This window comes from Enhydra lutris, unplaced genomic scaffold (genome assembly GCF_002288905.1).
Source record: "Enhydra lutris kenyoni isolate GAN:26980312 unplaced genomic scaffold, ASM228890v2 scaffoldscaffold1, whole genome shotgun sequence".
Classification (NCBI taxonomy): Eukaryota; Metazoa; Chordata; class Mammalia; order Carnivora; family Mustelidae; genus Enhydra; species Enhydra lutris.
In genome coordinates, this window is record NW_019154085.1 from 74407475 (window position 1) to 74428823 (window position 21349).

At 41.1% G+C, this 21349-nt stretch overlaps 1 protein-coding gene across 1 annotated transcript; it reads right to left on the reverse strand.

Moving 5' to 3' along the window:
- Positions 1-344: 344 nt before the first annotated feature.
- Positions 345-19976, reverse strand: LOC111144698 (protein activator of interferon induced protein kinase EIF2AK2). The gene is made up of 8 exons (XM_022499127.1): positions 19774-19976; positions 19050-19219; positions 15832-15913; positions 13407-13485; positions 12265-12382; positions 10339-10433; positions 4365-4539; positions 345-1020 (listed from the first exon to the last, which is right to left on the reverse strand). The coding sequence occupies exons 1-8, from the start codon at positions 19836-19838 to the stop codon at positions 863-865; spliced, it is 942 nt and encodes a 313-aa protein (XP_022354835.1). The 5' UTR covers positions 19839-19976; the 3' UTR covers positions 345-862.
- Positions 19977-21349: the final 1373 nt, after the last annotated feature.

Sequence of the window (21349 nt, forward strand, 5' to 3'; positions counted from 1 at the left end):
CTGCTTTGTTGGAAACATTCTTGTAACTGAATTAAGTGCACTGGGAAGTTTTGTTTTTGTGATTTTACTAATACTTTTTCAACTGCCAACTCCTGTAAGTGGTTGTCAAAAAAAAGACGATGTTACATTTGCTTGGAGAAAGAACATGGAAGGGACTCATCACATAGATATTTGTAAGTTTTTGCTTAGGCCATGGATGCTTTATCAACTTGGACTTTCAGAAGGATACTAGAGATAGGTAAGTAACAGGGTATCCACATCGTGTCACTGCCAAGAATGGCTACAGAGAAGGGTCAGTAGGTCGAGAACAGTAGGTTGGTAACACGTTCATAAAACGAGCAGAACCTATTACAACAGCTCTTTATTACACAGATTCAAATACACAGCAGACCAATCATGTTCCCTGAAATTCAACAGTGACATTCAATGAACGTCTGTCAGCGCATTCCTCCAAATTCTAAGGGGCTTCCCTCGAATTCCCTGTACAAAGCCTTGCGCAAAGAAGAGGTTAAGCACCAGTAAGAACGACTGTTGCTAGCAGTAGTTTTGTTTCTTCGCTGTCTTCATCATCCTCATCATCAGCAACATGCAGTTTCTTCCCTGTATGGATGCGGCATTGTAACATGGGTGCTACGCTCTGCCTATGGTACAAAGTTTATAAATACAATATACCAGTACAAAGTTGAAGCCATTAAAAAGAGTTTAAGAACTACGAGGAGGTCGTTAATTCTGGAGTGTTGATGGAATCTAGATAGAGATTTAGAAACAACACACAAACTCAAATGTAGTAAACATTTTACTTGGTGAGGGGCGCAGGGGGAGTTCTTCTGTGCTACTGAGGGCTCCGGGAGTTGCTCCAGGCTCACTTTCTTTCTGCTATTATCTTTAAATACTGTAGGGCGTTGTGAGCGGCGTCGCTCTGCGCGTTGCCACAGGAGATCCCAGAGCCATGACAGACCGTGATGGGGCTGGTGGAGAGTTCGGCGAGACACTGATACTGTCCGTTGGCGCTCAGTTCTTCTGCAATGACATGTTCGAACATGACAGTCAATGTGAAGTGTACAGAAAGCCCACCCTTTATGAAAACAAGTCTTTACTACAGTCTAAATCTATACCACTCCGCTTCCTCAACTTTATCATTCTTCTCCAAACAGGAAACCAAAACACGACAGCTCAACTCTAGCAGTTCTCAACCACAGCTGGGCTCCGAAATCACCTGAGGGAGCTTCAAAGGCGAGCAGGTGCCTTGGCCTCACTCCAGCTTGCTCAGTCAGAAACAGGGGGTTGGGGAAGGAGGAGCCAGCGTCTTGCATTTTCTTTTTAAAGCCCCTAAGGCCACATTCTAATGTGGCTAGCTGAGCAGCGTTTGCAAACTGAACCATATCCAACTTTTTTTTAGAGGGGAAAAACCCACTGGCTAGAGCACTAAAGAGACCGTGTTTTTCACTATGAAATCTAGGGTTATTTTCAGGAGACCTCTGAACCCAGAAATAAATGGCTCAGGGCAAGACCTCTCTTTTGCCTTCTGTATTCTTTCCTTCTACATCTGTGCAGACAGTCTCGTTGCATGCTGTGTATGTGGGTTAGGGTGTTTCAAAAACAATACCTAAACTCAGGAAACAAATGTTCTTCTCCTCAAATGATGAATCACTGTCTCTAAGGATGGTTAGATGACACAGGGGAAAGAGAAATAGGTAAGTTACAATTTGTTTAAAAGTGGCCACAATTCAATGTTATCTCAGCCACAGTCAATATAATAGGAAACATTCAGGTACAGTGGAGGTGTTTTCATGTGTGAAGAGGCTTTCTAGTTCTGGCATTGAGCTTCTTTTTTTTTTTTTTCTTTTTATTTGTTAATTAGTTAATTTTTAAAGATTTTATTTATTTATTTGACAGAGACACAGTGAGAGAGGGAACACAAGAAAGGGGAATGAGAGAGGGAGAAGCAGGCTTCCTACCAAGCTGGGAGCTTGATGTGGGGCTTGATCCCAGGACTCTGGGATCATGCCTGATCCGAAGGCAGACGCTCAATGACTGAGCCACCCAGGAACCCTTTTTGTCCTTTTAAACTGAAGTAAAAGTCATGTAACATACTATCAACCATGTTAAAGTAACTATGCAGTAATATTTAGTACATTCACAGTGTTGAGCAACTGCTATCTCTAACTACCTACAAAATATTCTCGGGGCGCCTGGGAGGCTCAGTGGGTTAGGGCCTCTGCCTTCAGCTCAGGTCATGATCTCAGGGTCCTGGGATTGGGCCCCGAATCGGGCTCTCTGCTCAGCGGGGAGCCTGCTTCCCCCCCCTTCTCTGCCTGCCTCTGCCTGTTTGTGATCTCTGTCAAATAAATAAAAACTTTAAAAAAATATATATATATTCTCATCATTTCACTTTCCCAAGAAGAAATACCATACACTTTGAGAAGTTGCTCCCTACCTCCCCTCCCCCCAAATCCCCTGGCAACCACCAATCTATGCAGTAAACTATCCTGGATATTTCATTTAAATGGTATCATATAATGTGACCCTTTTGTGTCTCACTTTTCACTTAGTAGGTTTTTGACGTTAATCCATGTGGTAGCATGTCTCAGAACTTCATTTCTTTTCATGGCTGAATATTTAATTGCACATGTATACCACAACTGATTTGTCCATTCATCTGCAGATAGACATTCGGGCTATTTCCATCTCTTGGCTAGTGTGAATAGTACTACTGTGAGCAGGTGTGTACAGGTGTTTGACTACCAGCTTACAATTCTTCTGGGTATATATCTGGCAGTAGAGTTGCTGGGCACATGGTAACTCATCTGAAGAGCTGCAAATTTCTGTTTTCCACAGCGGCTGAACCATTTTATATTCCATGCAGTGTGGGAGGGCTAAAATTTCACTACATCTTTGCCGACATTTGTTATCTTCTACTTTCTTCATCACAGTCATTCCAGTGGGGACAAACTAGTACCTCACTGTGGTTTTGATCCGCATTTCCCTGATGACTAAGGATAGTGAGCATCTGTCTGTGTGCCTGTTGGCCATTTGTGTATATTTTTTGGAGGATGTCTAGGTTCTTTTGTGGGTAACTGCATAGAAGTTAGCCAAATTAGTGGACTGTGCTGTTTAGACTGCTGTTCTATATTTAGAAGACTTAGTTCTTAAAATTGGTATGATGCATTTCAAAGGCATCATTAATTCATAATCTCAAAAGCCATCTCAACTTTCTTTCTTTTCCCAGATTCTACCATCCATAGTCCTATTCTTGACCTAGCTTATTCATCTGTGTCTGAAACACCTAAAACAATGTGGGTACTTAATAAATATTTACTGAATGAATAGTCTCCCATCAGCCACCTCTTCTGACCACGTGTGTCTGTACTAAACTCCCATGTTCCACATCTCTCTCAGTATATATTAAGACATTACACTTTATCTGTCACATTCAATCCCAAAGTAGCAGAGAAAATCAAAAATTCTTTAAGCACCTAAACACCAGAGCTGGCAGCTCCTTCAAGCTGGGTCCCCACAGCCCACAAGGATGGAACAAGGGATATCAAATTCTTCACAAATTACACTGATGTCATCAGTTAAAATCAAGACACCAAACACACGTGTGCCAGCTTTATAAAGTAAATTAAAATCCAATATGACTTGTTTTCTAATCTATCCACAACTGTCTACCTCAATGATTAAGGGTGAGGAGATACAGAAGTCAATTGCTGGGATGGAATAAAGCTATAAAGTGTTTGTCCCCACTAATCTCCTTGAATTGGCCAACAGTGACAACGTGGAGAGAAGGGGTCTGGCCCCACCAACTTAGTGCTTGTTCTAGAAATGTGGCTGGTTTTTATTTGTCAAGCTCTCCATCAGAGCTGGTTTAATGGACACTGGATCTGCAGGGGCTCTTCCCCTGATCGGGCTCTACCGCTAACCAGCTACATCATCTCAGGCAAGTTTCTGAACCTCTCTGAGCCTTTCTTTCTCTCCTTATATATAAGGATAATCGACCTACTCCATAGATTAGTTTGAGAATTTAATGAGCTGAAATATGTAATATCCTCAAAACTGGGCCTGGGCTATAGTAAAACTATAACTATTACCTACTGTTCTCTATTATTATAACATCTATAGAGATGTTAGCTGCTATTATTATTTATAAGAATGGGACATATCAGTGATGAATAGAACTCTGCTAATTTTATATGCATAAACATATGTGTGTATGAAAGATATATATATATATATATATATATATATATGTGAGTCACTTCAGTATCCCTGGTCAATGAAATAAATTGTAATACAGGCTTTGTTTCTGAAATACATTTTAAAAACAGATTTTGAGGCAAGCCAAAGGAAAAAAAAAATCCTACCTATATCCAAATATGTTATATTAAAACCTTGTTCCTTGGCGATTTCACTAAGCAGCTGGATGTAATCTGTATTTGGAATACTGAGGAGGCTCCTTTTCAGTAAGTTGATCTTTTCACCAGGAGAATTCCTCAACGAATGCCAAGTACATCCTAAAGAATGGCCTACTACGTTTGTCTGAAAAACAGAGATGAAGAGTAAGACTTGTAAATCAGACTGAGTTCTAATGCTATAATTACAAGTATTTATTAGACACTCATATTTAATACCTTATAAAGCATGTTTAAAGATTTTTTTTTTTTTTAATTTATTTGACAGAGAGAGAGATCACAAGTAGGCAGAGAGGCAGGAAGAGAGAGAGGAAGGGAAGCAGGCTCCCTGCCGAGCAGACAGCCCGACGTGGGGCTCGATCCCAGGACTCCGGGACCACGACCTGAGCTGAAGGCAGAGGCCTTAACCCACTGAGCCATGTTTAAATGAATAGTATCTGGTTAACTTTCCCATTTTAAATGAGATAACACCAATAAGCACACATTTAACAAACACCACGACATCAGAGAAAAAAGCACATGCAGTAATATACTGGGAGTTTTTAAAAATACTTTCGTATGGGACAAAGGTCTCTCAGTCAAATTTCCTGAGGCCACATTTAGATGTATAAAATATTTTTAAAAAGATGTAGAAGATATTTAAGAGCAGTATAAACCAAACTGTTAACAACTGAATCTGCCTAATAGCAATTTACAAATTAAAATATAAAATAATTTCATCATTATGATTTCTTGTATTGAATACCAACCAATCACTCTGACAGCTGGGAAGCAGAAAACTCTAGAAAAGGTGCATTGTACAAGTTAGGTTTGAGAAGGACAAGTCTTTCAAATGAATGGCAGGAGATCATCAAGTGCTTACCAGCCTTTTCCCAGAACCCAATAGAACGTTCTCCTCTTCCTCTTTTCCTTATTGTCCCCTCTATCCTTCCCTTTGCACCTCTGTTCTTAGAATGCTTTACATTTCCATGTTAGCTTATTTTTCTCAAATTGCCTTCATATATTATGCCAAAAATCTCACAAAACAAACAAAAACTACTGCCATCTGAAGTTGGGCAACCTATCCATAGTCTTATTAATGAGCCTGGCAGAGATTAAGGGATTTTCAAAAAAATAGATCACAAGGATGGCCAGTATATAGAATTAATAATCTGCAAAATTTGTTAAGCAGAATTTCATATTCCTTGGTTGGAACTTTTTTTTCTTTTTTTACAAAATTCTAATTCATTGATAGAGTAATTTCAGTAAGAACAAGTATATAATGAAGAATAGTCTCTTTCCTTACCACTCCTTCCTGAAGACATGTTTCACTCCCAAAAGGTACTTACTGTTAAAACTATTTCTTCAATAACCTTCTATAATTCTAAATTCAAGTGCACATAATCTTTTTATTTTACTTTTTACTTTTTTCTTCCTCCCTCTCTCTCTCTCTCTCTCTCTCTCTCTTCTTTGTAGCTCCACACCAACATGGGGCTTGAACTCAGGACCTTTGAGATCGAGTCATATGCTCTGGCAGAGGCAGCCAGCCATCCCCATAATCTTCTTTTAAACAAAAATGATAGCTTACTCTTCTATATCTTATTTTTCTCATATCAGTGTACATCTAGGCACTATATTTCACCAGTTTTCAATTATGGCTTTTGGGTTATTTCTGACTTCTTTTTACTAACAATGTTAAAATAAAACTTTTGCGCTTGGACGACTTTCTCTGTAGAATAATTTCTAGAAGTAGAATTGAGACAAAGAACAGGTATGCTTTTAATTTTGATAAATACTTCTGGACTGATTTCTAAACCAACTTATACTACCATCAACAGTCTTGGCGGGTGCTTGTTTTCTGATACCCTTGCCCACACCTGGGACTATATAACTTTGTAGGTTTCATCAGTCTAAAAGGTGGAAATAGTTATCTCTTTAATTTCCATGAGTGAAGCTGATCATTTTTTTAACCATTTGTATCCTACAGGATTATCTTTTTTATTGATGTGTAAGAGCTTTTTATGTGGTACTGAAAATAGTCCAATTACAGACCTGTGTTAAAAGTAATTTGTTCTTATTCTTGGTTTTATTTACAGATTTTTTTTATTTTTTGCGTGTAATAGATTTTATGGAGTCAAATTTATCAGTCTTTTACTACTTTACATCTTCTAGGTTTTAGGTTCTACTACAAAGATCTCCTCTATACTAAGAATTTTAAAAAGCAAAGCTCTTCTGTGTTTTCTCAAACTTGGTTTCAATTCTTATGTTCAAAATTTTGATCCATCTAAAATTTGTTTTTATATAAGGAGTAAGGCAGCAGCCTAAATACGCCACACTCACACCGCGCCCCTGCACACATCCTCCCCTCCACCCCCCACTGCAAATGTGGCTGTAAGTTATTTCTACATCATTTATTGAATAATCCATCCTTTTGCCCACTGATCTGAAGTCTCACTATTGTCATATACTCTGCTCCTATGTGGATTATTGTCTGTACCTGGATTCTCTATTCTATCCTCTATCCCTGTACCAGTACACGTTTCACCACTATAGATTTATAGTATGTTTCATTCTCTGGTAGGTAGAGTCCCACTCTACCTTTTCAGTTTTCTTGACTATTCTTGAGAGTTTATTTCTCCGGATAAACTTGGTAAAGCTGTATTGTGATCCAAGATGAATTCTGGTAGATTTAGAGTGAGACTACATTACCTTTTTATATATTTTACAATATTGAGTCTTCCCACTGGAAATAGGTAGCTTTACATAAATTCAATTTCTGTTAATCCCTCAGTAGAGTTTGGAAGGTTTTTTCACATGGGTCTGCATATTTTAAGTTTATTCTCCAGCACATTATCCTCTTTCCTATTATTGAAATCTTTTTCATTCCAACTCTTAATATTTATAAATAGGAAAACTACTGATTTTTTTTTCCTAGTATACTTTTTAAGGATAGATTTCTCTTTTCCTTTAAAATAAGCAATGTTATCAATCTTCATAAATTTTGTTAATAAAACACATACCACAAAAAGTAAAAAAGTACAGAATTATAAAAGCAACACTCCTGAACTCATTCCATCCCTACCTTCAGCCCCCTTTCCAGAAGCAATTTTTAACACTCTTCTTTAATTATTCTAGTGGTTACCTTCATAATCCTAAATATGAAAAAGCTATTGGTTTTATACATTAATTTTATGATCAATCACCTTGATGAATTCTCTTATTCTAGAAATTTTTCTTTTACAGGGGCACAATCATATTATTTGTAGTTAATGATCATGTTTATCTCTTCTTTTTAAATTTTCAACCTCATTGTTTTATCTAATTACATTGATTGGTACTTCTAGAACAAGATTTAAAAAATGGCATTCATGGATATCTTTTTTTCTGAAATTAATGGGAAGGGATGTAATATGTAAACATGTAACTGATTCTGATTTTTTTTTTTTAGGTATCTTTTGAGTCACAATAGGGATATGTTTTTAAATTTTTATTTAAATTCAATTCAGTTAACATATATTGTATTATTAGTTTCAAGGGTAGAATTTAGTGATTCATCAGCTGTATAGAACACCCAGTGCTCATATCATGTGCCCTCCTTAATGCCCATCGCCCAGTTACCCCATCCCCTCACCCACATCCCCTCCAGCAACCCTGTGTCCTAGAATTAAGTATCTCTTTGGTTTGCCTTCCTCTCTATTTTCTTTTTTTAAAAGATTTTATTTGTTTGTTTGTCAGAGGGAGACCGCGATTAGGCATGTGCATGAGTAGAGGGAGTGGCAGGCAGAGGGAGCAGCAGGCAGAAGAAGCAGGCTCTATGCTGAGCTAGGAGCCAGATTTGGTACTCGATCCCAGGACCCCAGGATCATACATGAGCTGAAGGCAGATACTTAACTGACTGAACCACCCAGGTGTCCTTCCTCTCTATTTTCATCTGATTTTACTTTTCCTTCCCTTCCTCATGTTCATCTGTTCTGTTTCTCAAAACAATAGGGATATTTTTAAAAGAGTTTATCAATGATTGCTAAATATCTTTTTGGCATCCATTGACTTGTTTTTCTCCTTTGACCCATTAAGGTGATTAATTATTGTAACAGATTTACAGGACCCAGCCTTGCCTTCCTGAAATACAAAAGAAATATCCTTGTGTTCCTGAAAGAAGCCCAACTTTTTTCTGGTATATTATTCTTTTACTTTATATTTTTACTGGATATTTTATTAAGGTGTTTCACTATAAGGGAGCTTAATCCATAATTTTTTCCATTGGGATTTGCTATTGTCAGGTTTTGGTGTTAGTGTTATGTTGGTTTTGAAAAATAAATTTAAAAGCTTCCCCTCTGTATATATGTATTGCCTGGAAGAGTTTAAATAGCATTGGAAATGATTTCTTCCTTGAATATTCAACAGAATTCACATATAAAACCACTTATAAACTTATCTGTGCTTTGTGATTTCAGTGTCCTTTCTGATCCAATTTTAAAACAAATGAATGCACTCTTTAATGTTTTTCTATTAAGAATGTAAAACCAAAATTTTATTACTTTATTTGTGTATGGTCTTCGATTTTTTTTTCCTACAGGATGAGCCCTTATTTTGTTATCATCTAGGACACAACTATAGTCCTCACTTCTCATGCCCCACCTAATAAATCCTCAGATAATGTACCATAAGATGGAGAATATCATAATCTCAAACAATATGTCACAGGTAGCTCAATCTCTTACACTCTGTATTTGTTTGCCCAGCTGCCTACTCCATATCTTTACTTAATTCTCCAAACACTTCAGATTGAATATATCCTACTCGCTATAGGTATTAACTCATTGCAGATATTAACTCAGAATCTTCTCCCTCTCATGTCCCACTCATCTTCTGTGCTCCCCATACTACTAAATGGTACCACCATCTACTCAGTTGTCAATCTAGCTTACTTTCTCCTTTCTCCTTAGTCCCCACATTCAATCAACTGTCATGCCCTCTTCACTCCAGTTTTCTAAATAACTTTTAAACTAACCATGTCGACTGCCACTAGCTTAGTCCAGGTCACCAACATTTCTCATCCATTTTTTGTAAAACATTCTTCAGGTCTCTGAGTCTAAGACTCATTCACTCACCATAGTGCAGCTAGTGATTCCCCTTCTAATCCTGTCCTTCCCAGCTTAAAATTCTTAAATTTTAAGGAAGAGTTATCAGTGATTGCCAAATATCATTTTTGCTCCACCCTCGGGATAAAGTTCAATCTCTCGACTATAGTAGTCCCTTCCAGATTTAATCCCAAAGAGGCCTTCTGGCCTCATTTTTGAGACACCCTCCTCCAACTCTATGCTCTAGCCAAGCCAAACTACTTAGGGTTCTCAGATGACATATAATATTTTACTCCTGGGTCTGTGTAGGTACTCTTTTTTCTCTTTGGAATTCTTTCCTACTGTTCTCATCCTGTAGGTCTTGGCTTAGATATACCTCCTCCAAGAAGTCCTCCTGAAATCCCCAGTCTTGGCTGGATCCTTCTAGGTTGCCAAGCCCTCTCTGTAAGGACTAGTCCATCAGGTTATTTTCTCTTTTAGTGGGCTACAAACTCCCGAGTGGCTGAGACTGTCTTATTCAGATGCACAGAAGCTGGCACAAAGTTCGGCACACAGTACGAGCTCACTAAATGTCTGCTGAGTGGATAAATGAATGAATGCATTGTCAATGTGAAGACAAAATGGCAATATTGGCTTATCATCTTTCGATCCCATCATGTGATTTTGAATTTGACTGTGTCTCCCAAGCGCTCTTACCTGGTCACCCTTGTGACAGCTAAAATTGGGGTCGTGTACATCTGAACAGTGAAGAGATTTTTTAAAATTATGACTCTCAAGTGTCTATGTAACAAGGAATCTAGGCAAGTTTCCTACAGCAAGAGATGCTTAATCGCATTGTCATCACAGGCATCTTGATCATTACTTACTAAAGAAATGTGGTTCTCTGGAGAAATATTACTGAATTTGGCAAGAAATTTCTCAGCAGCGTTTCTCTTGGCTTGCTTTTTTGATGCCCCCTTTCCTAAATAAAAAAAGAAATGGTAGGTTTAGAAAAGAAATTAGTGTCCATAGAGTATAAAGTATTATTTTTTGATCAGAGAACTATACTATTCTTTTGCTGACATCTTTGCTTATTGTGCTTCATACAACTATTAGTTCTTTTTTTTTTTTAAGATTTTTATTTATTTATTTGACAGACAGAGATCACAAGTAGGCAGAGAGGCAGGCAGAGAGATAGAGGAAGGGAAGCAGGCTTCCTGCTGACCAGAGAGCCCGATGTGGGGCTCGATCCCAGGATCCTGGGATCATGACCTGAGCTGAAGGCAGAGGCTTTAACCCACTGAGCCACCCAGGTGCCCCTATTAGTTCTTTTTTTAAAAAGATTTATTTAGTTTAGAGAGAGAAAAAGTGAATGCACATGAGTGCAGGGGGGTGGGGAGAGAGGGGTGGGAGAGAGGGAGGGAGAGTCCAGACTCCGTGCTGAGAGAGAACACCGATACAGGGCTCAATCTTACAACTCTGATATCACAACCCGAGCCAACACCCACAGTTGGGTGCTTAACCAACTGCGCCACCCAGGCGCCCCGATACAACTATCAATTCTTACATTTCTGAAGGCATTTCTTTGACATTTTTTCTTTAATAGTTACACTTTCTGTTTTTAACAGGTATATTTCCCTATGGCCTAGCTTTAATGAATCATACTTGGTTTAATTCTGACCAAGTAATCAAATTTATTAAGGTACACCTGAATTATAGCTCTTACCTCTTGAGGTCTACTTCTGACTTACCATCTTCTACAAACTGACAACCATGTGGAATTTTTCTTTAACATGAATAAGAAGGGCACAGGAGATACTGCAGTTGAAAGACACCGTAAGTATCATCTGCTGTCATGCTTTTTGTTTTACAGATTTAAAAACTGAGGTCTAGAGAGATTAAGTAATTTGCCTACCCTCGCAAATCAAGGTGCATCAAGAATGGACACAAGGTGGGGTGCCTGGGTGGCTCGGTGGTTTAAGCATCTGTCTGCATAGGCTCAGGTCATGGTTCCCAGGATTCTGGGATAGAGATCCATGTTGGGCTCCTTGATCAGTTGGGGACCCTGATTCTCCCTCTCCTTCTACCCTGCCCCAACCGCTGTGCATGCTCTCTCAAATAAATAAATAAATAAATAAAATCTTTTTAAAAAGAATGGAAGTTGGGGTTCCCACTTGCAGTCCAATGCTTTTTGCATTGGGCAAACAGTTGTTTATTACTTGAAACAGATACCTAGCCCATTCCATTTCATGCCATTTTAAGAATGATAGAAACATGGTGAGACATTACAATAGGGACCCTTACTTAGTACTCTATTAAGTGACTTTCCCCCCATTATTTCTGGCCCTTATAACATGGAAGTTGCTATCATTCAAAGGGATAATTTCTACTTTATTTTTAGCTCATGCTATTTTTTGCCATCTAGCCTCTTATTAATCATCTTATTTTCAAATGTGATCTTCTTCTAGTCCTCCAATTTTCTAGAACAGCTGTTGAAACTTCCAAGTGATTTACATTGCTTTTTTCTAAAATGATTCTAACACATCAACACAAGAATATGTAAAGTCAATTATTTCCATAAATGAGCTTCTCCAGGATTTTTAAAAATATCAAATTAAGAAGCATAAGTACTCTTAAGCCAAATATTTATACTTAAATTCAACTGTAGAAAGAGCCAGTAGAATAGGAGTGTATCAATTTTTCCCCCCACAGAAATATTTGAAAGGAAATCACAACAGAACTTTCTATGGTCATTCATCATCTGAAAATATTTCAAAGGTCTTCAGTTGTATAAGAGTAAAAGAAATACCTACCAGTTTCCATAAATGACTCTAGCCTACAAATTGTGGTATATTCTCTCTTATGCGCAGGTCCTCCCTCTTGGGAAAGGGTATATTCAGGAAGTCTCCAGCCATGATGAATAGCCAACTCCTAGAAAATCGAGATGAGGCTTTAGTAGTAATTTTTACTATGCAATGGCTTAATCACATAAATGATACTCTTTCATGATTTTGATCCCATCTCTATTTGTATGTTTGAAAAGAATAATGATATTCTGCAATGGAAAAATGGGGGAAGACTTTATATGCTCCATAAATATTCCTGCATTTTATATCTTGCAAGCCCACAATACCACAACTGAAGCAGTTTACTGCTAGGATAGGAATGGTGTTCCCCTATTAAGCCAGAGCAAGCAAATATCAGAGAGCTAAAAGAGAAAGAGAAGCTACTATGGCCCTCCTGGGGAACATCTACAGGTCTCACTGTCAGCAGTTCTAATGCCTCTCACTCCTAGTTACAGACTTCCTGCCCACAGCCGGCTAACTACTGCACTGGAACAAGAGCAGATGCGCAAAGGCAGCAAACAAACAGGCTTGGACAGAGCTGAAGAAAGATCAGGTGAAGAAAGGGACCAAAAGACAGGCTGGATAAGGGTGAGGGAAGCTGTCCAACAGAGCACATGGATAAATCTGCAAGAAGGCTATTCTGCATGCAGAAATTCAAAGCTGAATTTTTTTTTTTTTTTTTTTTTTTGGTAGAATAAGCAAATAGACTACTTCCCCTCTCTTGAGGTAGGTTGCCAGATCTGGGTTCTTTATAAAATCTTCTGTCTTAACAGAAGTAGAAAGAGGTTTGTCACAACAGTGGCAAGAAATATTCTTAAAGTATAAAACACTCTACCCATGTGCACTGGGGTCCTGTTGATCTCAAATGAGAATTCCACAAACCAAAGGCAGATACTGTATATGGAAGAAAATCCAAAACGTAAATAAATAGGAAAATAATTGCAAGTAAGTGCTGTAATATCTAATGATCATAACTGGGAAAACAAAATATTATACCATCTTATCTTTGAAATATTTATTCCTTGTTTCAGCCCTTGTCATATGATCAATTTATGACATCTTTCTTCAATAGACAAAGTGTTATGTAAGGAAAAAACCCTGTGACTTACCTGTAATGAACCAATAGGGTTAAGCTGATTCTTTGGTTGCTTAGAAGGGTCAGGCATTAAGGGGTCAGGAACTGCAAAGCTGAACATTTTTTTAAAATGTTATAAAACAAAATAATTTTCCCCAAACTATTAAGTAAATGACAAGCATTTCTTATTTCGTCCTCCATGCCCCTGCTGTTCTCCATGGGATGCCCTTCTCTCCCACCTCTTCTATGAGAATGTGATCTATCCACTAACCAAGGTATATCTCAAATGCCACTTCCTCTAAGAAACCTGTATTATTATGGAACATAAAGGAGCATAATTTCTCCCTCCTTTGAACCATTATTAATGTTTAGGTTGACCCTTTCTTAGGCAAATTATTTTACCATAAATTCTACACTCTTACAAATACATGTAATTTGTCCATCCCTCACCATGTCGCTCCTGTGCTCAGATGTAAAATCCTTGATGGCAGAGCCTATGTACTACTTACCTCCATAAGCCTCAGAGGACTGTGCATATAAAATGCTCAATAAAAATGTTTAAATAAACCATAGTACTGTCACAGCTACACAAAAAGGGAAAGACTAGTGATCGGACAGGAAATTTAGCCTGGTAATGTGCATGCTACAGATCATAACACTGTTTTTCAACTAAAATAATTATGGGAGAAAAATCCATCTGATCTATCATCTGCTCCACGCTAGAACAATCCTCCTGAGATTGGCATGTACCCTGCATCAAGTAGATGGCCTACATGTACCTGGTTTTAGCACGTGGGGACTATGGTTGGGGAAAAAGAGAACAGTGTCTTTTTTTTTTTTAAAGATTTTATTTATTTATTTGACAGAGAGAGAGATCACAAGTAGACAGAGAGGCAGGCAGAGAGAGAGAGAGAGGGAAGCAGGCTCCCTGCTGAGCAGAGAGCCCGATGCGGGACTCGATCCAGGACCCTGATATCATGACCTGAGCCAAAGGCAGCGGCTTAACCCACTGAGCCACCCAGGCGCCCGAGAGAGAACAGTGTCTTCTAACTCGTTTGAAATTACTCATTATTTAGGCGATGAGTTTCTAGCCCCGAGTAAAGCTACATTCAAGGTTACTACCACCCAGGTGACTGAGGAGTCACTTTTCCATGACAAAAGCGGTTTAGTTATTGCCACTTCATCAGGTTGCTTTTCCACCTGCCAGAATCTCAAGCTTTACATAGGCTGATGAGACAGGAATATTCACTTACTATGCTGCACGCCGAAGCTACCCAAATAATTGTGATGGAGAAGTGAGAAAGTCTCTGTATTAAATCAGGCCACTTTAGGCCTGATTACAGCTTAGTAATTCCCATCTTATCTGTCAAGAAGCACAAATATATAGTAAAGCTTGTTAGCCTTTTTTTGCTGACAAAGCGAAATGTCCCTGTGCAGAAAGGACACCCCATATGTTCATTTCTACAGATATACTCAACACTTTGGGTTGACCTTTGGGCAGCACAGAAATAGCATGGTCATCAACGGTGAGGGGAGAATCTGACACCTCCCATGTCGTTGGGCATGTCTTCAAAGCCAGCATAAATCAGCTATAATGTATGACCCCAAAGACTCAAGCATTGTTTTGGGAGATCTAAAGCTTGTCAATGCTTCATTCTAAGCTACTCAAATGCTTTGGAAGGGCTTGGGAAGGGGAGGAGCACCGCATGAGAACCTAAGTACATGCTAGACCAAAAGTTTTGAAGCTGGAGGAAAACCCCTTCTCAATTCCCATGGACCTCTGCTTTCAACGCTGAGCAGGCACCAGACTACACTCCAGGAATAACTGAGTGCATGAGAAGAGGAGAATTTAAAGGCTCAGGATGCTCCAGACTGTGTCCATTAGAAACCAAAAGACCTCACTCTACGATACATGAGAAGCTCCAGGACCAATATTTTCCAAAAGCACCTAAAGTGACAACAAATTTGTTTTGGAAAAAAATCTCATCAAGGGTTAACATCCCACTTAATGGCACTTAACATCTTCTTATATTTGGTATACATTCTATAATAAAAGGAAATCACTTTGTCGCCTTCCAAATTAGAATCTTCTGAAGAGTACTTTCCACTGACCTTTTTGCACTTCACAACTTATTTTATGTAGTGTGGAAATTATTACAGTCTTAACACAGTAAGATATCTTCCAGAAAAACTGGGGTTCTCTACTGTTGCATCCCACTGAGGGGAGAAAAAAAGCCTCATTCCTGAGAGCTTTCATTTAACACTTAATTGCTGGATTGAATTTCTTAAGGATAAAGTCGCCTTTAACGAATGACCGACCGGTTTTCACAAGGAAATAGAATTTTAGAGCTAATACTAACAACTGTTCATTTTGTTGCTTTTGTGAGCTTGTTCAAACTTATAATCTTACCTCAGCCATGATATTTTTGAGCTGCAGAATACAAAGAAATTTAGCTCACCAAATACTTGCATTGGCTTTCAAAATGTTTATGGCAGCCTCTGCAGCTCTATGTTTCGCCAGCTTCTTACTTGTACCTTCACCTGAATTAAGGTTAGGAAAAAAGAAATGTCTTTATATGCTGTGAAAGTGTGAGGCTTGCATAGACATTTGCATAACACAAAACAAAGTCAGTAATTGTTTCTATACATACATACACAAGGGTAATAAAAATACATACTATGTATTGTAACAAGTCTCTACATGAAATTCATACACTAAAAACCTGTGATTTTTAAGTTTTATGTATCTAATTCTATGTACACCTATATGCAAAAATTCTTGTGTATGTTTGTTTATTACATACAATGGTAATAAAGTAGACCATGTCACACTTTCTGAAAAAATGCAACTTGGTATTTTACTATTCCTTATTCCTGGAGAGAGAGCAAATTCTTCTTTGGCAAGAAGTCTCCTTCAAGGGAGCCACTTATATTAACAGTGTTTGATAGCAAAATGTGCACAGTTTTATTTCAATAGTCCATCCTATACTGAGTTTAACTCCTCTGTTTGGCTAAGCATTCTTGGCGACATGTTGCGTACAGTGGGAGAAGGCTTCTACAGGGAACATGAGAGATTATGTCATGTGTCTTTCACACAATCTATATCCCTTACTTTCATAGCTAACAGGGTGTCGGGGAATGGGCCTGACTCATTACTGAAACTGCAGCCTAATTTCAGTAAGCCATCACACCTGTTAAATGGTAAATTCGATCTTTTGCCCTTCTGAGTTCAAGCTAGGTGCTGAGAACCTTTCATAAGTGGTACCAGAATACTGATGTCCATTTCTCTGGTGTGGAGGAAAGAAACAGGATATGGAATGAATTTCAACCGTGACCCTCAAATGTCAGAGGACACACAAAACATACACCTTTATCCACTAACCTAGGGACTTAAGAGATATCAGAGATTTCGAACCAGAATCCCGGCCCTTAAGGAGCACACAGCCTAGTGCAGGATTTTGTCTGTGAAGAGGCCTCTGAAATACAGTTGTAGGTGTTACAACCAAAGTGCAAACTGGAGGGGGAAGCACGCAAAAGGGGCAGCTCCCCTCCTCTTGGTAAGAATCCAGAAAGGTTTCAGGAAGGAAGAGATAGTTGAACGAAGACATAAAAGACTAGTAAAAGCTAGTAAGGTGAAGAGAGCTGGGGCGACGGGGTTAGGAAGAGCATTCTGGGTGGAGAAAAGAGCACCTGCTGGGGCTTGGAGGTAATGGGGAGCATGGTGTTCTCAAGATCCCAGAGCAGCTGGGGAGAGAAGAGCTTAAGGAAAAGGGTTTTGAGATAAAAGACGACAGGGCTGGGACAGTAGGAAGAGAGGTCAAAGAACGGTCTTCTAAATTTGTGCTTCTCAAACTTGAATGTGCATAGGAATTGCCTGGGAATTTTGTTCAAATGTATGCTCTGATCCCACAGGTCTGGCATGGGTTCTGATATTCCAGAGCATTTGCAGCAAGGGCCCAGGTGATGGTAATGCTGTTGCTGATCACATTTCGAGAAGCAAGGCCCTTAAGTCATATCAAGAAATCTGTATTTAACCAGAGGGTGATGGGCACACCATTGAATGAATTTTAGGAGCAAGAAGCACACGAACAGATCTAAAGAGCCAGTGTCATATGAGAATGGACAGCCTGGGACTAGAAGCTGAGAGAGCAGCAGCAAGATGGCAGCTGTGGTCCACGTGCGAGACAATGGTGGTCCAGACTGCAGCAGTGGGAAGACAAGGGAAGCAGGGAGATGCCAGAGCTGCTTAAGAAGTAAGACTTGGTGGAAGAGTGGGCAAGAGGCAGACGGAGAGCGAGAGGAAGGAGTCACGAAAATGAAACCCAACTTTCCACTGTGAGCAAATGGGTGACAGTGGCGCCTTTAGTGAGTGAGGCAATGCACGGAGAACAATCTTGAGGGAAAAGAGATGGTCTCAGTCTGGGACAACGTGAGACTGAGATGCTTTTGGGTCATCCAAGTGAAGAGGCATAGCAAGCACAGATTGACAGACTGTTCCATAACCAGACCTGGGCTGAATGAAGACAGAAATTTCAGGATGTTCAGCTTTAGAGAGCACTCGAACCTGTGGAGGGGCATAAACTTGCACAGGAAGACAGGGCAGGGGGAGGAGAGCAGGGGCCTAAGCGGAATGGTTGGTTGCCCTAGGTTGTTAATCCCTGGGCCCAAAACACACTGAAGGGGAAAAGACTCTTTTTTTAAATGTTCACTGAATATTTAAAAATAGACCTGTTAAGGAGTAATGCAACGATTCCATGGTTCATTATGAGGAAACTTCCAGCTATCACCTACAATCCACCTGCCTCATATAAAGCCTCAAAATTAAAGTTGTTTCAAAGAAAATAGTGGAATCCAGATTTTCAGGGACCTAAACAAATGATGTCTTTAGATTAGGAGATGATGCAACTCCAGCCTTCCTGTTGAATTGTTTTCTTGGCATTCTCCAGAATTAAATTTAGTATTATTTTTTGTTTGCAACTAAATAGATACATAAGAAACAAAATGCCTACATTTACAAATGGTAAATTTAGTTATCATTTGTTCAAGCTCACAGACCATAAGGGGAGTCTGAGCTCTGAAACTTCATTGTTATGTGTCTTTGGGCATGTTAACCTGTTTTCTCATGTATAAAAAAGGAGATGACATCTTACTAAAACCTGTACAGTGTTAGGAACTAGATGGTGCTAGGTGCTATGAAATATGGTATTTGCAATGAAATGGTATTTGAGCTGTCTTCCTCACTTGGCTTGGATACACAAACAAGTGTGGCACAATGGGCTCAAAGTGTCAGATGAGTCCATACAAACAGAGGTGAGGCTCAGAAAATTCTGTGCTCATGTCTCTTGGCATCTTCTATAATCTATGAAACTTGTCAGCACCTACTGATCCAGCTATGGTTGCTCCAAGAACCTTTCCTGCGTCTCCCTAATTCTTAAAGAACCCTAGGAGGATCCTAGGGCATGTTTCTGAGCTTTTCTTGGTATCTGGAGAAGAGAAAATTCGGGAGAGAATCAGATGGAGCTGGAAAGTCCCCATGACCTGAGATGAGAGGTCGCAGTTTCAAGAGTCTGCTCCTCACAGCCGTCCCTGGTAAAAAGGGCACTTTTCCGAACTGAAAAGCAATACCAAGTCTTGCCGGACAACCCACACGAGCATGGGGTTAACTGTGCATACAGACCTGTGCAGGTTATGTCACCAACGGTTACTCTGAAGGTGAAAGTGGGTACGTGTATTTGCACATCCGATCTTTCACATTCATAAACCGGGATGTTCTTGGTCTTCATGCCGTATTCGTGTAATACCTGAATTGGTGTTTTCCCTGGCTTAGCTGTAATCATCTTCCCCAAACTGCAAAAACCAGAAAAAGGTGTGCGTTGCATGCCAAAGCGGGGAGGGAAGCAGAAGCATACAGAAGCTAGCTTTGATTGCCACCAACACTGATGCGGGAGGCGCCGAATCTCCCCTGCCGTCAGCGCCAGAGATGGCGAATCGCACCAGTCTCCGGGCCCCGCTGCGGCGGGCAACCCGCAGGGTGAAAAGAGGGCTTTGGGGCGATAACTTGAAAGCGGGTGGGAGGCAGTCCCCGAAGTCTCGAGCGCTGCAATCTCTCAGGACCAAACCCACAGAACCGGTCTCCCGGGTGGCGGCGGCGCGCCCCCTCCGCCCACCCCGCGCGCAGCTTGGGGCCGCAAGAGGGGCGGGGCCAGGCCGCAGACCCCAGCCCGCGCGCAGCCGGGAGGGCGGAGCCGAGTGCCCCCGGGTCCGCCCGCAGCCGCTGGGGCGAGGACGACGGGAAAGGGCTTTACCCAGAATGCCGCTGGAAAGGAGGCTCCTCCGCCCCGCCTCTCGCGCCCACCACTCCCGGCCCTGCCCCGCTCGGCCCCGACTATTCGGGCGCTGACCTGAAGGTCCCGCTGTCCTCGCGCTCCAGCGGCGGGGCCGCGGCGTGATGCCTGCTCTGGGACATAGCGAGAAGGGACGGCTTGGCGGCAGGCGGAAGAGCGGTGCGGAGCGATGTCCTCGCTCCCCGGGTCAGCCGGTCCCCGAGAGGAGCGCTCCAGCGCCGCCGCCGCCGCCTCCTGAACTCCCCTTTCCTCCCGGCTTGCGTCCCTCTTGCAAAGAGGACGGGCGGGGGCGGAGTTTGGGTGCAGCAGTGCCGGCCACGCCCCCTCGCTGCCCGGGCTGCGGGCCAACTCCAAGCTGGGCCCCGCCTACCGGCTCGCCAGGCTCCTGGGCGCCCGGCCCCGCCCCCTTCCTTCTAGACTCCGCCCCTTTCCCCCGGCCTGGCTCCTCTAGCTCCCGCGGGTTCCCAGACTCCGTCCGGCGGATTCCAAGCGCTTACCCGTCTACCACCGCCTAGGTGTGGCCACAAGTTCTGCGTCCATAAATGGAGGCGGTTTCCGTCCGGGAGAGGCGGCTAAAATTTTGGGAGGCAATCCTCACGGTGTGCGAGGCCTGAGGCTCAGCTTCTTTTTCGGTGGTGGGGCTGAGGGAAGTTAGGGATCAGGGCTGCATCACTTTAAGAGAAAGATTTCAGGATTCTAAATACAAAATTGCTACGGAAAGTCCCTGGACCTGGCCCCAAAGCTTGGGACTCGCGGTATATTCGCCCTGGGGGGCTGCAGTGGGCTCTGCGGGTCTGAGCCCTGCCTTGAGGAGCTCACAAGGATGTCCGGGCACCCCCCACCCGCACCCCCACGCCCAGCGCCTCTCGGGCCGGGTGGTTTCCATTGTCTCTAGGCTTTCGTCGCGGCTGGAACGCTGGGCATTGCTGGAACGCTGGGCAGGCAATGCCCGTTAGGTGTGAACGAAGGCTTTTCTGTAGGCTCCAATAAAATGCTGTTTCTCTACACCTGTGTTGTTAGTCGTAATTGGGTTTGCCTGGGATGCACCACCTTAGTTGGGGATCAGATAGCGACGGTAGATGAGTCGCCTCGGGGATTGCTAGCCACTTGCAGAAATGCCTCCCTGTGCTTTCTCTGCGTTGTTGAAGATTGCACAGTGCTGTTCACACAAAGGGACGTTATTAAAAACTTTTAGTGATTTTTGGTTTTGGGTTTTTTGTTTTGTTTTTTTTTGTTTGTTTTTTTGTTTTGATTACATGAGAGTCTCGGATACTCGCAAGCAAATGAAAACAGCTGAATCCTGAATCTAATCAAATTGATTTTTGATTTATATTATTTGGGGCTTGAATTAGGCCTATTCTGTCTTCCTTCCACTATCCCTTATGTATATGTGTGTATCGTGATTACTACTTATTATATTTTAATGAATATTTTACTGTAAGTGCACATAGCCACTTTTTCAAGATATTTGAACATCGACATAACTATGGCAATACAATATTTCAAGCACTCAGCTTTGTTTCTAAACATTTATTTTTTGCCCTGATATCTTAAAAACAAGGCCAAACTTGATATAGCTCTCTTTAAAGTTTGAGTAACTGAGATAATAATGATGAAACAAAATAAATGCAGC